This window comes from Gallus gallus, chromosome 6 (genome assembly GCF_016699485.2).
Source record: "Gallus gallus isolate bGalGal1 chromosome 6, bGalGal1.mat.broiler.GRCg7b, whole genome shotgun sequence".
Taxonomy (NCBI): Eukaryota; Metazoa; Chordata; class Aves; order Galliformes; family Phasianidae; genus Gallus; species Gallus gallus.
Genome location: NC_052537.1, coordinates 8,553,454 through 8,575,386, shown reverse-complemented (window position 1 = coordinate 8,575,386; position 21,933 = coordinate 8,553,454). Strand labels below are relative to the sequence as shown.

The 21,933-nt window shown below is 45.1% G+C and overlaps 1 protein-coding gene across 5 annotated transcripts in view; it reads right to left on the bottom strand.

Annotated features, from left to right (window-relative positions):
• Positions 1 to 21,933, bottom strand: part of JMJD1C (jumonji domain containing 1C) — a 164,191-nt gene that overhangs the window by 73,060 nt on the left and 69,198 nt on the right. The window contains exon 1 of one of the 5 annotated variants that reach the window (XM_046942825.1): positions 7,200 to 7,481. The exons of 3 other annotated variants lie outside the window; for them this stretch is intronic. Coding sequence is in view for 1 of the 2 variants with exons in the window: in XM_040702358.2 (XP_040558292.1) it covers positions 6,325 to 6,342 (18 nt within the window). In the remaining variant the exon portion in view is untranslated. Of the gene's footprint in view, positions 1 to 6,324; positions 6,505 to 7,199; positions 7,482 to 21,933 lie in introns of those variants that run through there. One more of the 5 variants, XM_040702358.2, reaches the window with a different exon arrangement.

Genomic DNA, 21,933 nt, shown 5'->3' with positions numbered 1-21,933 from the left:
CAAAAGGCAGCCTGCAGCAGAATGCAGGGCACGGCCATGGTGCCACTTGTACACATCTTATATGTGGCCCAAGACAATTTCTCTTCACTCAAGAGCAGCCCAGGCAAGCCAGAAGGTTGGACACGCATGCTCTAGAGCCTCCCTCCTACCTCTGGGGCAGACGGTGCTGAGAGTTGAACTCAGAGTGCCAAATGCCCCCCTCTTCTTTCCTTCAGTGAAGTCTGTAGGAAAAACTTAGAGACGAATAGCACAAGTGAACAAACGAGGCTATGCAGACACAGCACACTCAGATTTCCTGTTACTGGTGACATCGCCTTTGCTCATTTTAGAAAGCATAATAGAGAAGAAGTTTCTCCCTTGAGATAGAAGTAACACCTAACAACTCTTATAACATAGATAATCTTTCCTTTAGTCTGAGAAGGAACGGCTTAGTAGAAAAAGATCAACTCTGTTTTGCACATTTACAGAATCCGAATTCCTTCAAGTCCTCCGTCTTAGCAAAGCCTATGTGTTACCGTGCCAAACAGAACTCCTGTCCTAAAGCAGCACAGCTACGTGGCAACATCTCAGGCCCCTACGTTCACTGAACCACTCGTTAGCCACTCCACCTCTTGCACAACAGGGCAGTGGGGCAATGAAATGCTGACATCCGAAAAGGGAAGCCTGGCTTCAAGATCTTCTTACAGCCTGATTCAGAAGAAAGGTTTCCTTCCCTCCCTGCCCAGGAACCTGACCCTCCGCCGGGCAGGGACTGCCAGGGCCAACAGCCTTCCTGGAAGGCTGCCATGAGACCTCCCCGTAGCTCAGAGCAGCAGGCTGTTTAGCCAACATCTATTTTGGTGGCAACTTCAGCCATCTGCCAATGGCTACTGGTCTAATCCACCTTGGTTTGCCAGTTTATATGGATTTCTCTGCTGGAAACTAAAGTTCTCTGCACCTCTACCATGCTATTACAGCTGATGGGGTAAAAAAACACCAAAAACATATGCTTTAACTAGTATGATGCATATGATTCTCCATACCAGAAATTACCGGATTTTAGAGGGTGTCAACCCTCTAATCTGAAGTCCGTGAAGTCTTTGGTGAAGGACAGAGAAGAAATATTTTATACCGAGTTTTGCAGAACAATTTTCCATAGTTATCACATCAGGACATCTCAAATTACTGCCATTTTTCCCACACTGAAAGTGGAGTCTAGATGAATATCAGTCTCAGAAGTACCATAAAATCATAGAATGGCTTAGGTTGGAAGGGACCCCAAGGATCAAAGAGTTCCAACTCCCCTGCCACAGGCAGGGCCACCAACCTCCAGGCCTGGTACTAGGCCAGGTTGCCCAGGGAAATATCAGTGTTTGTTAATTAAATGCTCCTATTTCCATATTTACAAATGAAGGGTTTCAAATGGGACTGATCAAAACCTACCAAGCTTCTGAAAGCAGTAGTCTTAAATTATGCAGATCTTGGGCCTACCGAACAAATAGAAAAGGCTTACTGTGTTACGGTGTCGATTTAGCTAAAAATCTGTGTAAGAGAATGACTTTTTCCTAATAGATTAAGTAAAAATATTAAATAATATGAGGTGATACTCAGAAAAGCACATGTAAGAAAAGAACAGTTCCTACAGTAACAACTGAACTGATACAGATGCAGGGCAGAGTGACCACAATACATGCACGTACTGTTTACAAAACCTTACTAGAGCCTATGTAAATATATTCACGATAGAAATTAGAAAGAAAACCCTCTTCTGCTTCGGATTACTTCCCTGAACTGTAGATTACCCCCTTTCTTACTCACAGTTGAAGTAATGTAAAATAACAGTGGTTCACCGGTAGAATTCAGCCCATGACATTCATTTCCCCACAGAAGCAGTGGGTGACAGATGCAGCCACTGCACAGAGTTCATCTGCAGCTGAGGTGGAGGAGCAGCCCCATCAGCAGCCTTTTGCTGTTTCAAGTAGCAAAAATCCACATCCTTTTTCTAGCATGTGTTTGATGTGAGGAAAGCTTACCCTCAGCACAAAGGCCAGGAAGTCCCTGGCTGGGCTGGTAGTGCACGCCTCCCTCCCCTGCAAGAGGGCTTCTGTCAGGCCGGGCTTCCCAACAAGTCATGCACTGCAGCACCTCTATCCTGCAGCGTGTGGTTCCTCTTATAACTTCCCAATCTACTGCCTCTGCTGCTCTGAAGAATCAAGCACACGTCCCTGCATCTGTTCATTCACACTGCATTTCAGGACATTTCCACAAATGAGATCTTCTTCAGAATTAAGGGGAAAAAATAAAGACTCCGCCTTCTTCCAAACTACAGGCGTGGGGCAGCAGACCAAAGCATGACCTGCACCTACTCCTTCATGTTCCTCTGAGTTCAGAGAAACCTCTTCCATCCTCTCAAAGATAACCACCCTGGCTGAAAAACCTCAAACACGAGGAACAGTGGCTGACAGAGCAGCCCAGGGCGGGGCTGTAAAAAAGCAGCCTCTCATCACAGGTCTCAACGTGCAGAGCTGCTATCAAAACATTCACAGCACTATCACAAAACACAAGGGATGCCAGCTGGCACGTTTGCTCACTGTACGTGTGAGATGCTCACTGCCTGGCACAGTGCACCCAGTGCTGGGACCTGATGTGCGTGCTGCAGTACTGCGTGGCTCCTCCTGGCCACGGGCACCGCGTGCGGCCCACCCGAAGCTCTACCAAAACATCTCCACGTTTGCACATTGTGCCCACCGGAGAAGATCAAGATGTGTTTATTTCACAACAACACATGTTAAAAAAAAATCAGTGCAAGCATGGTACCTTTGCAAACGTTTGTGTTTAGCCGATGGGGTGATCCAGGTGCTGAGTTGTACTTCTAAGTGTATTCCTCTACAGGAGATGCTCACGTGTGTGGGTACTTTTGAAGCGTGGAAGTATAACTGCACATCAAATCCCACTCTGTACCTTAAGACCTCAAAATACTGACCTACGGCACAACTTAAATCCATATGTGCAACTGTTCATGCAGGTAGAACGCTGCAGCGGGCTGCCAACATTTGCACAGAGGACAACCATTCCTTGAAAGCAGCTTACAGAAGGCTTTCCCCAGGAAACTTTGTGGCAGTATCACATTACTGTACCGCCTTGGACTTTTACTTCTGAGAAAAAAGAAAAAAAAAAAAAGTGGCTTCCCCATATCAATTTGCTCAGCTCCTGAGATGCCAAGCCCTCTCTGACAAGGCTTTGTTGCCACTAATGCAGTGATCAGCTTAGCTGGCCCCTCACCTGACAACCCCTCCAACTCTTGTCCTTCTCTGATGGTTTCAGAGCAGCTGACTGCACTGCCCTGTTAGCAGACACTAATGGCAGGAAGCCGTCTTCTAGCAGCTCCACTCTTCTCCTTACAGCGTGCAGCTGCGCTGATAACTGCATTCAAAGCAACGACCCTCACACGGAGAGCCCAAGGGTCCGGCTGAGGAAGCAGAGAAGCACTGCCTTTTATCTCTGTGCCCCACAGACATGTCAGCGGTAGCCCTCAACACAGGCCAGACAGGATCACTGTGAAGCTCGACCTCAGCAACGGCCTCACTGGGTTTTGCTATCTTGCATTTCCAAAGCTCAAAACAAAACCATATACAAACTTAGGGATTATGTGGATTTCCCACCAAAGTCACAAAGACCACAAGCTGAAAATTATGGAGTATTTCGTCTTGCTGCATTAATTTTTCTGGTAAAGCATACTTTAAGCCAGCCCCAGAAGATTTTGATGGAACAGCTACTCCAGACACGTTGAAGCCCTGGGTGAGAAATCCTTCAGGCTGACAATAGCCAGGGCTGTGCACAGCAGCCTGTGCTGCGGCATTAAAGCTGGGGCGGTCACGAGGGGCTGGGGCAGCGCTGGGCATTAGCACTGCTGCTAGCGAGGGGAAGGGAAGAAAACAGCCAGGCCCAGAATCTGGCTTGACAGCTTCAGTTCTTTGTGCTGCTGACATCATCTATCCTATCTCGTCTTCGTGGAGGAGGCTGAAATCACTACAGAGGGTTATTCAGTTCAGTGCAGGGGCACAAGAGGACAAAGAGAAACTTCTAGGAGGGCAGAAAAATAACTGAAGAAGGCATGTCAAAATAGAACAGCCTAATTCCCTCTCTGACCACACGTACAGCTCTCTGAACCACATAAAAGGATGTTAAGAGGAAAAAAATATCAGAAAGCTAAAAAGGAATCAAAAAGGCAATCTTTTCTACAGAAACTAGCTGACACAATCTTGTCTGAGTGGTATAGAACAGAAGAAGGAACTGGTCGCTCTCCAGCTCCCCCTCTTCCTTCACAAGGCCACAAGCAGCTCAGCCAAGGTCCCTGCCTGCTCCCAGCCCTCCCCACAGCCTCGGTTGCCCCACGGAGGCAGGAGGGGGACACACAGTGACCCAGCAGTGCTGGCAAGTAGCGGTTTACGGACCGACTTCCTGAGCCAAGCCCACATCCTATTTCATCCTTTCCTCTGTGAGTCAGTGCAACTGCCCGCTGTGTCCACGTGCTTGTTTTTTTTGTTGTTACCATCACAGCACAGCATTGTGCAGCAAGGGCAATGTGGTAATATCTTCATTCCTTTTTGGATAAAGCACTTCCGTTTGCTTCCCGTGGCCCTTCTTCTTCTTCTATCCCTTGCCACTATCAAACAAATCCTAGAGCGAACACCAAGACCAAAAGAGCATGCTGTAAAAAAGATCAACTAAGAGCATGTGACCACTATCTGCTCTCTGGAACGATGCTACAATATTTGGTAGAACGATCAATGAGACAGCTAGTGGTATTCCACTACCAAAATATTTTCTTCTTAAATGCAAACGCTTCTGCATTGAAGAGTACCTGACACAGCTGACACTTCTAGGAAATCAGTGCCTCTCTCATGTGAGAGATGAGCAACAACCCCAAACAAAACATTTTAAGATTGCACTGTTTCTCTACAATCCTGAAATAAGCTTGCATTTGTACAGATCTACATCAGTTTTAACTTGCTTGTTATTGTCCCTAATTAAAAAGCTTGCTCAGATGAACATTTTTATGTATTTATTTCATGCATTTAAAGAGGTTTCCAACAAGAGCTCTTCTCACAGAAAAGCACTGTAACTAATTTCTCTGCAAGATCTTCATGATCTTACAGATGAGATATTAGAAGAAAACATTAGCAAGACAAGGCTGATGTAAAGAGATGGTATCAAAGAATACTACTATGTAAAGACAGCAGACCAACTGATGCAGGGCAGCAAGGAGATCCGCAAGCACACAGTATCTTCAGACCATCGCAAGTCTCAGAGGAAAGTCAGACTTTTCCCAGTTTCTTTACTTCACAAACACTTCTCTATGATGACAATCGTGCCACTGTGTTCTGCACAAACTCCGAAAGAGCATTTTGAATCATTATTTTGGGTGAGCTTTCGTTAAAATGCTTCCTAAGACTGCGTGTTCAAAAAGAAGTTTGCCAAAGAAGCTGTGAGCAAATACACACATGGAACAGAAGAAAGATGTATTGATGTTATTTGCAAGTTCATACAAAAGGTCCCTTTACACTTCACCAGAAAGTGAGAAAAGGATCCTTCATGTGGTTCTTGCAAGTTTGAAGTCTAGAACCCCTATAAGGTTCTAGATTCCAAGAGAGCACACTGAATGGCAGCAACAACCCATGAGGCATCCATCAACAGATCCTCCTGGACAGAAAGGAAACACACTGCAGTTTATTCTCCAAAGGTTGTGTGTATGGAAACACAGTTTTTTATTATTACAGAAATACAAAGTGAACTTGATTCTGCGCTATACCAGCTTAAAGGCAATCCGACTTCAATTCCATTTGAGCGCAAAGCGTTATTAAGAACTTTAATAAAGGAGGAAAACAAAGTATATGTCTTCATAATTGATACTTCTTGATAAGAAAACTATTCCATGCGTTAGAAAGTAGAGCAGAAACTATGTTTGAAGAATGCTGGAAATGAGCCCTAGATAGTCCTTGACCTAAAGTAAACATTAAAAAAATGCTTAGTTAATTAAAGACACCTGATCATTTCTATTTTTACAGCATCAGCAATGGAACGGAACAACTGAATTCTTGATTAACATTTAATATACCACACACCAGGACACCATACACTCAGTTCAACAAAAATACTGTTTGTATTAATTTTTCAGTGGCTGACTTTGCAACCTCGGTAATGGCTGTAAAAGCGAGAGTTGTTTTTTCTGTGATCTCCAAGACTCAAAATGGAAACCGATATTACAGAAAGTCAACCATGAGGAAGTATACCAACCTCACGGAGATACCAGCAGTCTCATCTGAGCTCTAATATTCCACTTACCCACCAAGCGAAGCACATGTGAGGCGTGGAAGGCGTGGGGGCCCCTAACTAGAACTACATGTTTTCTCTCTCTCTCTCTAAAACAATTCTCTCCCCTGAAAGAAAACGATAGTTTGAGATTAGGATCTCCTTCTGCTTCCAAAACCGAATACCAAGCGTGTGGCTGCTCACAAGCCAAGCAGCTCTGTTCCTCCAATAGCTGAGGAACCGGAGGCCCTGGCAGGCTGCCACGGAACACAAATCCAGAAGACCTTGCTCAAAACCAACCTCCCTCATCAGCCGCCTTTTGAGCTAAGGAGCCTAAAAACCTGTGCTGCAAGGCAGACACAGGAGCTGGAACGGTATTTAAACAGAAGGCTGTTCAGACCAGTCCCTAGAAGGAGATGAAAGCCTATGTAAATGAGCCCCGTAATTAGCTGGTAGGCAAGTTCTGGTGCTCAGGACTCGCAGGTTTTATTTTTAGCTCTGATAGGAAGCATGCCTTTTTAGAGATGTAACCCTCTGCCCGGCCAGTCCCAGCCGGCCCTTGTGCTTTCAGTGCTCTTACCACTTCAGGCAAGGAAATGACAGTACTTCTTGAAGGTTTTCCTCTAACAGTTACACGATATGGAGGAGACTTCATACTCATACTGCTAATCCTATACAACCGCACGTATGAGAGGTGCCGCAGCCAGAATTAATGCATAATTAATTTCATACTTACACTTCCTGCAAAATAACCGAGTGACATTTGAAGAACTATCTGCTTGGCTCAGATGATAAGACCGCACATGGCACGGGAGACGCATTAAAACAGATCTTGCTAATAGGAAGAACACCCGAGCCTCACAGAAACGGAGCAGCTAGACCTCGCACGCATTGAAGAAATGTTTCACCTGCAAAGTAGTCCCTGACGGCCCAAAAATACGACATCCTTACACCGTATCGGAGGGTTCTCCTCCCCCTCCTTACGGTACGACCTTTTCCTTCTGCGGTGAGCGCAGCACCTCACTTTCATTTCACACCGTGCCCCGTCGCCCTGAGCCGCGGATGGCGCGGCGGCCGCAGTGCCCGCAGGAGCAGCGCCGTGACTCACCGCACCCCGCGGGCACCGCCTGCCGCAGGCCGCTGCTGACTCAGGCAGATGCTGCTGCGCGGGCGGCTGCGTTCCCGGGGCCGCTGCGTATGATTCACGCGCAGCACAGTGCCAAAACCAAAAGAACAGATCAACACGAGCAGACAGCAAATACTAAGCCTGCTCTTTGACTCTTACGTGCAAACAGCCTCCAGTGTGACTCTAACAACTGGCCTTTCCGCCTCAGTAAGCACGTTACAAATTTACCACCTTCGACGTTTTGGCCATGTAAGCACCCCAGAGAAACATAAGAGGCGCCTGACACCGAAGGCGGTGTTTTCCATCAGCTGTTCCCTCCCAGCAGGCTGCGGTGGGGGTCCTGACATCAAAGGGTCACTCTACAGCCAAAGAACACCTTCCCATTTCATGCAATCCAGCATTCCTTTGGACCCCTCAAAAAGCGAACCAGTGCATTTCTTAGACAGGGGGAAAGGACAACGTGTGACAGAGCTTTTGAGCTGTGCTGTCTGAGTGCGGCACGACGCAGTTCCAGCACTAACAGCAAGCCACAGACGAGCCTGGCCAACAGTCCTGCCAGTTTTCTACACAGCAGGATGCGGTCCTACAATAAAGAGCTGCATCGACTCCATTAACAGTGCTGGAAACATGTCATGAAAAATGAACCAATTTCCAGAGCTTGTTACAGCCCCCCAGATACTGCTGCAGGCTTTACATACCACTTGCAGCATTTTCCAGGAGAACACGGTTGTCCAGAGAAAGTAGCAATTCCTAATGAGCATTTTCTTTCTTAAAGAACAAATCTGTACCTAAGTCAGGTCCTGTTATCCTTCTGATGTTCTTCGATATGACTTTGTTCCTTCCTACACATAAAGCAGAGCCAGACTAGAAGAATCAATGCTGCTGACTGCAATTTAAAGGTTTCATTAGCAAGAAGTTTCATTTTCCATTCTCACTAACGTACATTGCCTTCTTCCCAGTATAACCACCCCTAAGTATAGCAGTAAATAACTGGCTCAGAAAAACAGAATTTGAGACCGGTACGAATATGGCAATCAAACAATTAAAACACGTATGCATTTGATAAGGCTACAGTTTGAGATCTGCACCATAATGCGTGAATATAAATTTGTAACTCATTTTTCCCACAAAAGGCTACTGTTAGAGGACAGTGTGACATGCCTGACCAAGATAGGTAGGTCTCTGGTACTCCATGGCTTGATAAACAGAAAAATATCCATGTTCACACCTCTGTCTGTATACCTACCTGTATGCCTTCTATCCTTCCCATCACTCATCCTCCATACACTGGAAATTGAGTAAGTCGCCATGCTCTTTTGGCACTTAGTTTCCAGAGCCTTTTCTTGCCTCCTTCTGCTGTTACAATGATTATTATAAAATTAGGACTACCTGTATACTACATTGACAATTTATCACACTTTTGACGTGAAAAACACAGAGAAATAGTCAATATGTATGAAAAATATCTCCCAAATAAATCTGTTAACTGGGTAACGTGTTTCCCACAGCAGGTCATGCTCACTGAGTAGTGTATCGCTCTGCCCTCCCTCTGCCAACTGAAGATGAACACGAGGCTTAAATACCACGTGCAGCATCACGCAGCAGTGACAGGCTGCATGGTAACACAGCCCCCTGGATATGGCAGTGATGCTCCTCCCAGAGCAGCAACTCATTCCTGTGAGGCAGCACAGCACAGTACTTTGGGGATTGCATCAACAAGCCCAGGCGCCGCTCTGTGGGGCATCAGCTCCGATCTGGGACACCCAAGAGCATGGCAGCACGGCTAGGCCACGGCTCACAGCAAGCGGGTGTCCTGCCAGGTGCTCTGTGCCCAGGGCTGGGCTCAGGTAGGGGAGCCCTGCAAGCAGCCACAGCCCCTCGGCTTGCTGTGGCCTGCATGGCCGTGCTGTCAGCTGGACACATGGGCACACATCCTGGCCCTGAAATGGCACCGTGTCAGGTGACCAGCTATGCAAGCTGTCACACGGAAACACCAGCTTTGTCTTAGTGACGTGTCTGTGAGCAGTTGCACGCTGCACATCCTGTGAACTGGTTCAACTCACTGTGCACAACAATACCAGCACGCAGCATTCAGCTCCAAAAGGGGAACCACGGAACGGAACTGAGTGCATGAAAAATCCTGTCCTCAGAAGATACCAAGGATTGCTTGGAGGAGCCATTCATTGCGAACACTGCTGTACTGCACAGAAATGCCAAGCTCCAGTGCCACCGCCCTCAGGCTGGCTCCCAAGCAAAGCAGTGAGCTGCGGGCACCCTGTGTGTGAGGCACGTACCGGCACCACGACACAGGAGGGAAAGGAGGATCAGGGCACTGAGCGAATGCCAAATGGCTCTCAGGAACTGTAAGGGAATGAGAGGAGGAACAAATGGCACGCTGACATGCTGCGTCTACATTTGTAATGTCTGCTTTTTTTTTTTTTTTTTGTCTAGACTACTATGGTTTCAAGTTTCCTTGCAGAATTAAGGTTACCGAGGCTGAATTCTTAGCAGACATGAAACCAGAGTTCCCATAAGGGGAGTGCTCTGAGAAGGGAGATGTGAAGCTAATGAGCAGCCCTTAAGGTACTGGAGGTGTCAAGAAGCACTGGTTTTAAGACCTGACCTCAAAGATCGTGTTCCACACGCTGCCCTGGCATGCCACGCTGCAGGCGCAGGGTTCAAAAAGGATGTCTGCAGGACCTGCTGTCTGCTACAGCCACAGGAAGAAAGCCATTGCTAAATGGCATGTCTGAACATCCTCAGAAATCTGCTTAGCCCCTTCTAGAACAACATTAACGGGCTGAGAAGCCATTGCTCTGTCCCTACAGGCTTAGGACATCCTGGAAGGGAAAAGCTTTCTCTGTCTTACACAAAGAATATCTACAATCCGTCTGAGACGACCGCCCTACAGTCATCAGTCTTGTGAAACATAAGGCAAAGAGAGGAAGAAGAGAATGGAGCAGAATGGTGTATCCCCTCAACGTCACAATTGTCTGAACTGAAATTCACAAAGGAGGGATCAGTAATCCCCCAAACCTAGACAGTGTGAAGAATCTGTGGAGCACTGCTGCTCTGAGCACCACCCAGCTCCTCAGTCCTGGCCGTGCAGAAGCAGTGGAGGGGTCAGTGTCCTGCTTCCAGCTTTCCTTCTGAAAGCTCCAATGAAAGCTGTGCATGTGGAGTCCCTCACGTGGGATTCTAAGCACACAACCACACATCCTCCTTTGGATAGTCAGTGCTTGACTCAACACCCCCCCCTGGGATCAGTGCAAGGGACCCTCCCCATCCCTTCCTCCAAAAATAACATCACGAAAACATTGCCATGATGGGGAAAAAGAAAAAAAAAAAAAAAAAAACCTCTGAATTCAACTCTCTTCTGATCAGCAGTTTTCCATGGCAGCCATAATTTTCCCTTCAAAGGTAAGATGAGGACAACAGCTACCACCAACAGCACTTAACTCAGTAGGTAGGAGCTACGTGCTGCAGTGACAGCACGGAATCATTCAATCCACCTTCAGCCTCTCTTTGCTGATGTGAGAACAAAGACTCCCTCTTCCAACACCAGGGAGCTTCTGCATCAGCTCTCTGAATGTGGAGGATGACCTTATATCCTGGCAGTCACTTGTTTGAGAAAGCTGTGCTTCAGCATATACCTCATCCTGGCTATGAGTAGGAAAAGAGAGCGTGCAGCGCCTGCTAGAGACTGAGCCTTGCGTGGTAACAGATTCTATCTAGGCAAACAAAAGCTGATGCTGAAATGATAAAGAAACAATCAAAGCAACCAGAAAGGAAGGTAACCAGCACAACTACGCTGCGATGTTTGCATTCCATCCCCAGGACCCCTCACACCTAAGCTTTTTACTTCTTTGCTGAATTCCCAGTTTCCTCTTTCCTGCCAGCAATCTCTATCCCAATGCCTGCCCCTCAGGCAGCTCGAGACGTGCTGGTATTGCTTGCAGTTTTATCAAACGGCAGCAGAGAATTAACTCAGGCACCAGCCATGCCTCGGAACCAAACACGAGCAGTTCAAGCAGACACCCCTACCTCTTTCACACCCACCTGTTACTGACAGCATCTCCCTTCAGACAAAGATACAACCTCACATCAAGACAAGCGGCACATCCTGGAGGTGAAGGCAGAAGTGACCGAATCCTCCCCTCCCAGCTCAGCAGCAATCCCAGCAGACAGAATAGCAGTTACAGATCAACAGAGCCAAAATTTTTGGCTGACTGCTGAAATCTTATCAAAATGGGAAACTGACCAAGATTAAAAGGAAAAAAAAAAAATCTTTCCTACTCCCATGCCCAAGGATCCTAAGCACTGACAAATCATCTCACGTCTTGCCACAAAACTGCTCAAGAAAATGATTTCTCAGTAATAGAATAATGTTCCCAGCCTTTGTGGTTGCACGCTGAGCCTAACACTATTGCCAGGCTGCAAATCATCGCTTGTGTGAGTCTGCAGAAATGACTCAGGTCTGTACAGTGCCCTGTTAATCTCAGAGCAGAGCACTACCCAGTCCACTTCCACGTGGTCAAAAGTCTGGTGTTTCTCCACATACAGCAGAAAGATGGATGTTTTTTTTACTAAGGAACTCGATCATTTAGTTGCAGTCTGGAACTATGTTATTTCCCCCACCCCACAACAGCTCCCACTTGTAAGCTAGTCCCTCAAAGGGTGGCTAACCTATAAGCAATAAAATGTAAGGAAGATAACACACATCTTGTCTGCAAGGCAGGAGAGGCAGAAATACGTGCTGGAGAACTCATCAAAGCCACTGAGGAAGAAGGGGAGTGGGCAAAGATTCCATGAAGGTGGATCCAAGCTGCAGGCAATGACACCCAACATGCTGCAGAAGACAGGAACTGCGCACAACAGATGACTTGGAAGAGCACAATGATAAAGCCAGTGGTCAAGAATTACAATGGTTGAAAACATACAGGATTGAAAATGATCTTACATATGGATTTTCTTTTTTCTTATCTCTTCTACACTGATGAGAAGACCATCTGAAGACATTACAGCCTTAAAAAAACCAACAATATTGATTAGCCCTACTAATTACAATTAATTTGTGGGAAGTTCATACATTCTCATAACTAGTTTTGAAAATGGAAGAATATACACTGGTTTCTGATAAATTAAAATGGCTGTTGCCTGCGTATTTGATTACCATTATTCTTCGGCTACTCATAGCTTTTTATCATGGCTGAAAACAGAATTTCAAGTAAGAAGCAAATACCTGCTTTGGCGTAACGATTTATTTTCCATAAGAAATTTGATATAGACAGTTACTGGTTCTTCTCCACTTACTCACTTCTTAAAGTCAAAATGTTATTGCTAGCCAACATAACAATAGTATTCAGAATTTCATGTGTTTTATAAATCTTGCAGTGACTTCCCTGTTATCTCCCACCTTCATCTCTCCCTTATGAAAATAAACATGTCCTTTCGGTCATTTCAAAGAATCTCAAAAGGCATCTAGTGAAAATCTGGACTATGGTACTTCTCTGGAACCATCCTAGGAAAGGAAGCTGTAGCAACAGATTGAGAGTCACAAAGTACACGCTGAGGCTCTAGTTAGAACAGTTGAAAAAACGACGTACATTAAGGAAAACCATTTCCTAATGGAAAGTAACTAGTGTGTGCCTTTCATAGCCTCACTGCGCCAGAAGCATCCATTGCTCATTAACACATCTGTACTTTCTTTAAATAACTACTAAAAACAAACAAACAAACAAAAAAAAAAACAACCAAAAAAAAAAAGAGATCAGTGCCATGTTGTAAATATATTACCTAAAGCATACATTAAAGTGCCATGATATATAAAAGGGAACTTGAATCCTATAAAAATTGGCAGAGGGGGAAAATAGCCCCTCTGTCTCTTCTGTTATCCAGAATTTGCCTAAGACAACATAAACAAAGGCCCTATGGAGGGGTTATACCAAGCGCAAAAGGAGATGGCAGAACCTGTAATCCCTTCTAGCCCTACTAATTCTTTTTGTAGCTAAGGGCAGACAGACACAGGACCAGTGAAATGACATCCAGCAGAGTTAACCTTCCCTGTCTGGGCATTTGTAACAGTCATCCTTCTGGCTTTCACTTCTATTTTGTGCACGCATTCATCAAGTTTAAAGGGATGACATTGGTCACTTTGCCTCTTCAAAAGCAAGCTCGTTTTAGTTATTCAGAGGAGGGTTTAAAAGCCCAGTAAAAGGCACAGTGGTTTTTCTAATAAACAATCTAGTACACAACGCTACGTGTGCCAATACTGTCATTTGTATTGAAGGAACTCCAAGTACGTCTATCGTTAAAAATTGTGCAACTGCAGCAGCCAAAGATGTTGAAATCGACATTCTACGGCAGTGGCAGAAACTTCACAGACATGTGCCAAAATATGATTAATCGCAGTTCACTGGGTATTTTGATAGTAACAAAGGAAAATAGCTCACTGCAGAATAACCGTGTGATCAATTAGGAATGCCAGCAAGCACCACTGTAAGCATAATCCTCTACTATTACGAATACCACAGTGCTTATATACCCAGAACAACTGCCAAGATGGAGCACGTATACAACACAGACGGAAGATTAGAACTGTTAATAAGAGAGCATTTGGAAAACACATAAAGTTGTTTTCTTCCCCATGAGAAGTTCATCTGAGATGATGCACGTCTGAAGGAAGTATGAATCGCTGCATATTGAGACAGACAGCTGATCTGCGTTTCTACCTGACCACATTTGGAAGGGGATGAAATGAGGCAAAGAAAAATCCACAGCAGGTTCTCTCCATACCGCACGCACCGGTCAGACGTACAACCACCAGATGCAATGCCTTAGCTGCCAAACCAAGCCAAGCGCTGCTCTGCCAGCCCTGCCCCGTCACAGCGCTGCTGCCTGCAGCCTGCCCCACCAGCACACTTGGCCGCATCCAGCTGAGCTCCATGCAATTCTTTGTGACTTGTAGCAGTAACTCACCCAACAAGTTACTGGTTGCTATAAATTCTGACGCAATCTCCACTCCTGCTTTTTCTGCAGGATGGAAGCTAGGATCTTACCAGGAAGTAGACAAGTATCAATTAAGTTCTCACCACTTCATAAATAAATACACACAGTGATTCCATTTAACTGTTAGGTTATTTCCAGTACAGTAAGGTTCCAAAGGATCTCCTTGGCAATGCAGTTTCCCTACAATCTTCAGCGAATTGCCCCCAGTATTATTAACTCTCCATTTACGAATCAATGGCACCACAAGCTGGGGGGGTTGGAAATAGCTGATCTTTGAGGTCCTTCCCAATACAGGCCATTCTACGACTCCATGAGTCTTAAAAGATGACTGCACACAAATACCTGCTGGCCCTGCTTGCCAATAAAGGTTCATCAGCCAATGCTTTAACAGCTCTCAAATAAAAAAAAAATGCTTCTTATTTGGTAATAATTAGGTCTGTCCTAAGAAGTCTGCAGGACACACTCCGAAAGCTGAAGGCACTGCCCAGTCTTCAGAACTCAAACCGTTAGCATCATGTTGCAGAATTTAGTTAAGGATCTCACTCTGCCAAATTTGGAGCAGCTGCTTATGGAGATACTGAGCCCTCTGGTACACAACCCGTTACTAAGAAGGTTCCTAAAAGAGAATGTATTTTCCTGTGTCTTCAAGCTTTTCCTCCAATAGCCTACAAAGATACACCCCAAAATTTTGTAGTGCTTTTGATATCTTGATGTGAAATGAAAGTCTGCATTAAAAGTAATAAAAAAATGCTTTATGGACCATTACTTCAAGCGCTGTAAGTAATAAAAGTACTGCAATTTAGAATAGTAAAAGCACTGTATGCAAACCACCCCTGGACAAATGGAAAAGCCAACACACTTCAGACAGTTGGTTAGAATAAAGTCATTTAGTCCAGAAAGACCACTAAGATCACCTGGTTGAACCATCAAGCCATGCCTCTGACTGTTCTAGGCGACATCACTCAGTGTGACATCCATCCTTTCCTTGAACACCTCCAGGGATGGTGACTCCACCACCTCCCTGGGCTATTCCAGGCAAAAATACCAAACCGCACGCACATGTTCTCTAAAAACACAGATACATCTTAAATGCAAAATGAATGCAAAAAGTATCTATGCAGCACATTGATGGATTTTGGTTCTACTCATATCAATATATAGCTTTGTTGTTATACTTTGAAAACAGCTAAACTCATCAACCAACTATAATAAGTACTATTTGGCTCACTTCAGGATTCACCTTGGTGGTTCAAAGGCATCTGTTCAGCCGGCTCTACAACACAGTATTTTATTCTTACTGTGAGGGTCCTGGTACCATCGGTAGCAATGCAGTATATGCATTAAAAATCCCAGTGAGGCCCTTCAATGAAATATGAAAGAATTTTTCAATAACACCCAGAACTAAAGCCATGAACAGAAATATAGTCGTGCATCATTTCTTAGGTACTTACCCGATGACTTAAGACTCAGAACTGATGAGTTATTTCAAATTGAAGTACCCAAGATTTCCTCAGAATGATGCATTACACATAAGAACAGCTCATTTTTTCTTAAACAGTTCTGTTCAAAAATTGAATATTGAGAGATTTCATGTAGATTTCTGACAATTGTTTAATTAACGGACCACGTCCTCTTCATAAAGCAATAAAATTGGAACACAGAAGCAGCTAGTAAAAGATCAAAAAGCTTAATAAAATACTTCTTTCTGCCCATGACTGGTGTAGATCCTATGACAGTCAGTAGACAAAAAATAAACGTTCTATCTTTATTTCTGTTAATAATTCACCCATCTGTAAACAAGTTGTCAGACTTACTCAGGGTCAGCTGAGGTCAGACAAGTTTCTTTAGTAAAATATTAATTACCACTAAAGGATATTACTTTCAAACAAAGACCTATTCCCTAATCAATGGAATAAAACCACCTGAGCTGAAACTAATGGATTATTTTGACTGCTTACAAAGTCAGTCTAATGAACTTTTCCGGAATGATTTGGAGGTGATTGTCCCTCTCTACTCTGCCCTTGTGAGGCCCCATTTGGGGTACTGTGTCCAGGTATGGAGCCCCCAGTACAAGAAAGACAGAGAACTGTTGGAGAGGGTCCAGAGGAGGGCCACAAAGATGATCAGGGGGATGCAGCACCTCCCTACGAAGACAGGCTGAGGGAGATGGACTTGTTCAGCCTGGAGAACAGAAGGCTGTGGGGTGACCTCATTGCAGCCTTTCAGTACCTAAAGGGAGCCTACGAACAGGAGGGGAGTCAACTCTTTGGAAGGGTAGACAATAGCAGGACAAGGGGAAACGGCTTTAAGTTGAAGGAGGGAAGATTTAGGTTGGATGTCAGGGGGAAGTTCTTTACTATGAGAGTGGTGAGGTGCTGGAATGGGCTGCCCAGAAAGGTTGTGGATGCCCTGTCCCTGGAGGTGTTCAAGGCCAGGTTGGATGAGGCACTGGGCAGCCTGGTCTAGTATTAAATGTGGAGGTTGGTGACCCTGCCTGTGGCAAGGGGGGGGGGGGGCTGGAGATTCATGATCCTTGAGGTCCCTTTCAACCCAGGCCATTCTGTGATTCTGTGTGGCTCCTGAAGACTTTACATAGCTCTCACCTGACAGTTCTTAGCATTATGTTGACTCACTTTCTGGTATAAAAAAAATGTTGCTTCTATTGCACAGTGTTTTACACCTGCAGTGCATGCTAAAAAATGTAAGATAACTTATGTTAAAGAATTACCACTAGCCACTGCTGAAGGAGCCCCTGTGCCTCACTTCAAGAAAGAATGGTTATGACAAAAAAAAAATCCACATGTTGCTGTGTCCTTCTCCCATTCACGTGCACATCCCATGCAGCAGAAAGCAAAGTGCTGTACAACCACACATATGACAAAGTAGCTGCTTTTCAATACTTAACGACTTCTTAAAATGGCTTCAGCACTGCTCATACTTTGCTTCAGACAGACATCCACCCTGCAGGACGTACACTGCAAACAGTAAATGCAAATGTCTTCAGTTGAAGCTTTTGCTTTTTCTCTGAAGAAGTCCCTGGAAGTTCACTTTGACACATCCAGCCCTTAACTCTACTTCCTGATGCAGCCCAGGGCCGGGAGGATGTCACTGGGAGGGCAGGAGAAGGGCAGCAGTGGAACAACACACTCCCACAGCCCTACTGCCCCGGCACGCTCAGAGGGGACGCGCCCTGAGCCCCCGACAGGTGCCTGGCAGAAATGAAGTAACCGCAGACTGCGGACACCGAGGGTATGAAATACAGATTGCGTCCCAGCGAGCGTCCCCATGCAGGCTGAGCACCTGGAGCGGGCAGGCAGCTCCTCAACTACATTCCCATGTTCCTCTTTTTCCACAAGCTAATATAAATTAAAAATCCCAGATGAGCATTGTCAAGTCACAGCTGGAACAGCCTAGGCAGTACTGGAAGCTGCTGCAGAGACTTTGTCTTTTTGTGGCTCACAAGAACCTGTTATATGATGAAGAAATCAGGCTTAAATGCATTGTGGAGAAGTCATTTATAGTATTTTAGCATCTACGACAAAGAAGAAAGGCAGCCTTTTGCTACCAGCGCTCAAATTAGTCTGCTTTAGTGCAGCTGAAAGCCTGCAACAGCTGCCAGCAAAATAACTTTCTGTTAATGATAGCTAACTACTGAGCCCTCTTGCTTTAAAACCTTTTTTCAAATGCTGAGCACTAAGAGCACAGAATGGCACACTGAGATCAAAATACAATAAACCAGAAATGATAAATTCTATTCAGGTACAGATGCGTAACAGTAATAAGTGACAGATACGTTCACAAGCACTTAATCACCTACACAGTATGTTTTTATATAACGTGGAAGGAGCGTGAGTGTGCACACAGCCCAAGGGACAGAGATTGCTGATCTTGCTGAAATGCGGGGGGAGATTGGGGGCAAGCAAAAGAACAGAAAAGGGGAGCTAATAGCACTGTCCCTCCAACAGCAGGGAGAGATTGGCTAGACTTGTTGTGAAACCACATGTGTAACGGATGGAGCTAGAAGTCTGTTAGCTTTTTGTTGGTCTGACCCTTTTATGGAGCAGGGGCACTTTAAAAATCACTGCCATTACACCACTGAGCTCCAATTCTGAGCTGCAGAGTGAGATGTTTATTTTTTTTCCCAAGCTCCGTCAAAAGCACACAAAGACGGCAGCATTTTCCTACCAGCGGCATTCCAGCAACCCGGGTAACACACTGACCCCATGATCCACGATTTGAAGCACTATCATTTTCTTCCACTCTGTTTCCTCCTTACCCCTAATACCAACATCCTGTTCCACGCCATCAGGGCTCGAAGGACCGAAGGCTTCCACAACCTGTGCTATCAATTCTTTTCCTGCGTTACCAGAACCAGTCTTTTAATTCTTATTTATTTAAGATCCCCCAACTTGGTTCTTGCAACTCAAAATTTTCCATAGGAAAGATGACCTTAGAGGAAACGGTTGCCTTGTTGCTGCAGTAGGGCACGAGGCCGTATGTATCCCAACAGTAACATACAAGTGATGGAAATGATTTTTCAGAAAATGCTTTGCACTGTGGGTGGGTTCTCCACGCTGCTATACGTTGAAGGTATGCATTAAGACAGCACATTATGGGCTTCACAACAACACCCAGCATAACCTGCTGGAATTCTGGGAAAAGAGGAAAAGAAACTCATAAAACTCTAATTATGCCTTCAGTAAGTCATCTTACCCAAGTCAGCATGAAGAGAGCAGCGCTTCAGTACTGCACAGCTGACATGTCATTAATGCACAGAAGCAGCAGTGGAGATTTGAGCAGTGGGTGGCTTTCAAAATTAGCTGCCAAGAGGATTTGACAGGTGTAAAACCCAGCTGCTCCTCCCTGCTATCACAAGAAAAACACCGAGCTGTTGCTTGTAGATGGAAGTTTTCTGGCACAGCTCTGCTCATCCTGGGCAGCCACCACTCGGCTGGAGGACAAGTACTGTGCTGACATCCTTCTCTCACTGTACAGCTTCTCAACAGGAATGGGTCAATAGACACTAGTATCATTATTATACATAAATGTGAGTGTATTTGTAAATATACATAAATACATATAAAACCCACACTTCTATAATACATTATCACTTAGACAAACAGCAACAAACAGGCTATTAGTGACCAGAATGACAGAGATGTACAAAAAGCACTGTAAGCATTCAGTCTTTCCTCCAAATCACAGAATCGTAGGAGTTGGAAAGGACCTCTGGAGATCACCTAGTCCAACCTCCCAAATCCCACGCTTCGGAAGCTGACTCCAAAACACCACTGAAACAGCCAACAGCATCCACTTGCCTATATCCTCTCATCACTACATCTCCCAGGTTGAGCTGATTCTTCTAGTTCAAGGCAGTTGAGATGGATCTAGAGAGCCACAAAGCCATTCATTCTCTTCAGCACTAATGGAATATTTGTTCTCATAAACACTATGAAAAATCAAAGACTGAGATGTCCTAGTTAATCCCACACGACACAGCATGGCTTTTTGCTTTTTCTGTCTGAAGAAGCTGTGGAAGGGGTCAACACTGATGCTGTACGTGTGAAGAATGCAGTCCAGATACACCTAACCAGCTTTGAGCAAGTTGATGGGGATTGCAACAGGAACATAACCAAAGCACCAGTTTCATCACGCATTATAAAGCCCAAGTGCATGCAGATATCCTGCACCAAGCTTCCTGCAAGCTGCTGCCTGAACTGCCCAGCTTGGTGATAGAACCTCACAAAACTTGATTTGTGTCTTCTGTAGAAACACATACAAATTGCCATCAGCGTTTCACCGCTGCCTTTTGAAGAGGTGCGAGTGACAGAGGCATGGTCAGCTGGGAGTGCTGCTTAATGCTACAGCTGAAAGATGCTAGGCAGTACACTGCTATTTATTTTGGGTAATCCTTGGACAGAAAGAGGAAATGCTTTACCAGCAGGAAGCAACCTGAAGCGCAGAGACTTCCAGGATGCTGTGACACAGTGAAGAAACCTTCTCTAGAGGATCAGCCCAAGTGGCAGCTCTCAGGCCTGTAGGATCAAAATGCCTTGTGGTGCTATTACCCCAGGGCTAGCTTCTAAAACAGAACACCCTATTTTATTTGGGATTCTGGCACTTCTGCAAATGAATTTAACATTCAAAACACTTCTCTGTACTGAACTCAATTACAAAAAGCAGTCTACCTATTTAACATATGGAAGTATGCTTTACAAAGCTCTCGAAACCTCTCAAAAACTGGTCTCCATTACTGAGAATCTCGAAATTAGCATGAGCAAAGAAAAACAAACAAAAAGTACAAGCTTGCCATTGGCAATACCTTAGGACAACATCTTTGGAACAAGGAATCGTATGCAGTAGGGTGAAACGAACAAGAAGTACAAGGGCCACAGACAAACCTTCCCCTGCAGCGTGTTTTTCCACTCTATCGCTCTCTCCCACAGTGGGAGGCTGCGGGACAACACCCACATTTCACAATGAGGTGTCTGGGGAGACACATCTCAGTCTACAGCTGTTCATCTGGGGCACGTCCTGGGAAGGTAATGGCCTCTGCTTAGCAGCCGGCACGGAGAGCAACAGCTACCAGTAAGCAGCAGTTTAAAAAGCCAGTGCCAAAGTACACAGGCGGGATGTGGTACTGCTTGAGACATTTATGTTCTGTGGGAATATTACAGTAACATACTCTCCAACAAAATAATCTCTGAACCATCTCCAAGTGCTGTTTCTGTGCGTTACTGTCTTTCACAATGCAGCAAAAATCAGGTCACTGCTGCTGTGCTGAGTCAGTTACTTAAATTTTCTCTTCCTCAAGCACTAAAGTGTCTTAAATCTCTCTTACGAAGCTGACAATTTCCAGGCACGTTCTTCCTCTGCAGTGTGCATCCCACCACGACCCCACTCTAGCAGGTATACAAACACCAGATTTTGGATGCAGAGAATGGAGATGCTGAAAAAAAACCACGAGTAGTTTTGATCGATTTTCCTGGGAGCATCAGCACTTCTTCCCCTCAAATCTGAAAAAACTCCAAGCCTTCATGAATTCCTAGGCCTCTGGAGCACAAGACTTCACTCTGCCTCTCTCTTATTTTCCATATATGCAGCAACCTCCTTTGTGAACTTATTCTTTCTCAGCACAGAATATTCGGAATGCCTGACAATGACTTCATTGTGGTATCTACCAGCGTATACCTCTATTAGCCTTGTTCAGAGGCAGAAGAGGCCGTTGTGCAATGTGTCAAAAGGCAGAGGGCAAGTTGGCGGCATCTACAGGAACTCCTCACCTTGAAGGAGAGCAGTCTGATTCGTGAGACCACCACATAAGAGAGAAACTTGCTAAAAACATTAAAATTAGACCATCGAGACAAGAAAGAAAACAAATTCTTGAGAGACTGAAAAGGCTGCAGCGCATCACAGTGTAAAAAAGAACGAACAAGGGACCTGTTCTACTTTCCATCATCATGCCAAAAATAAAGAATTATATTTGTCTCCAGAATATCCGGAAGCTC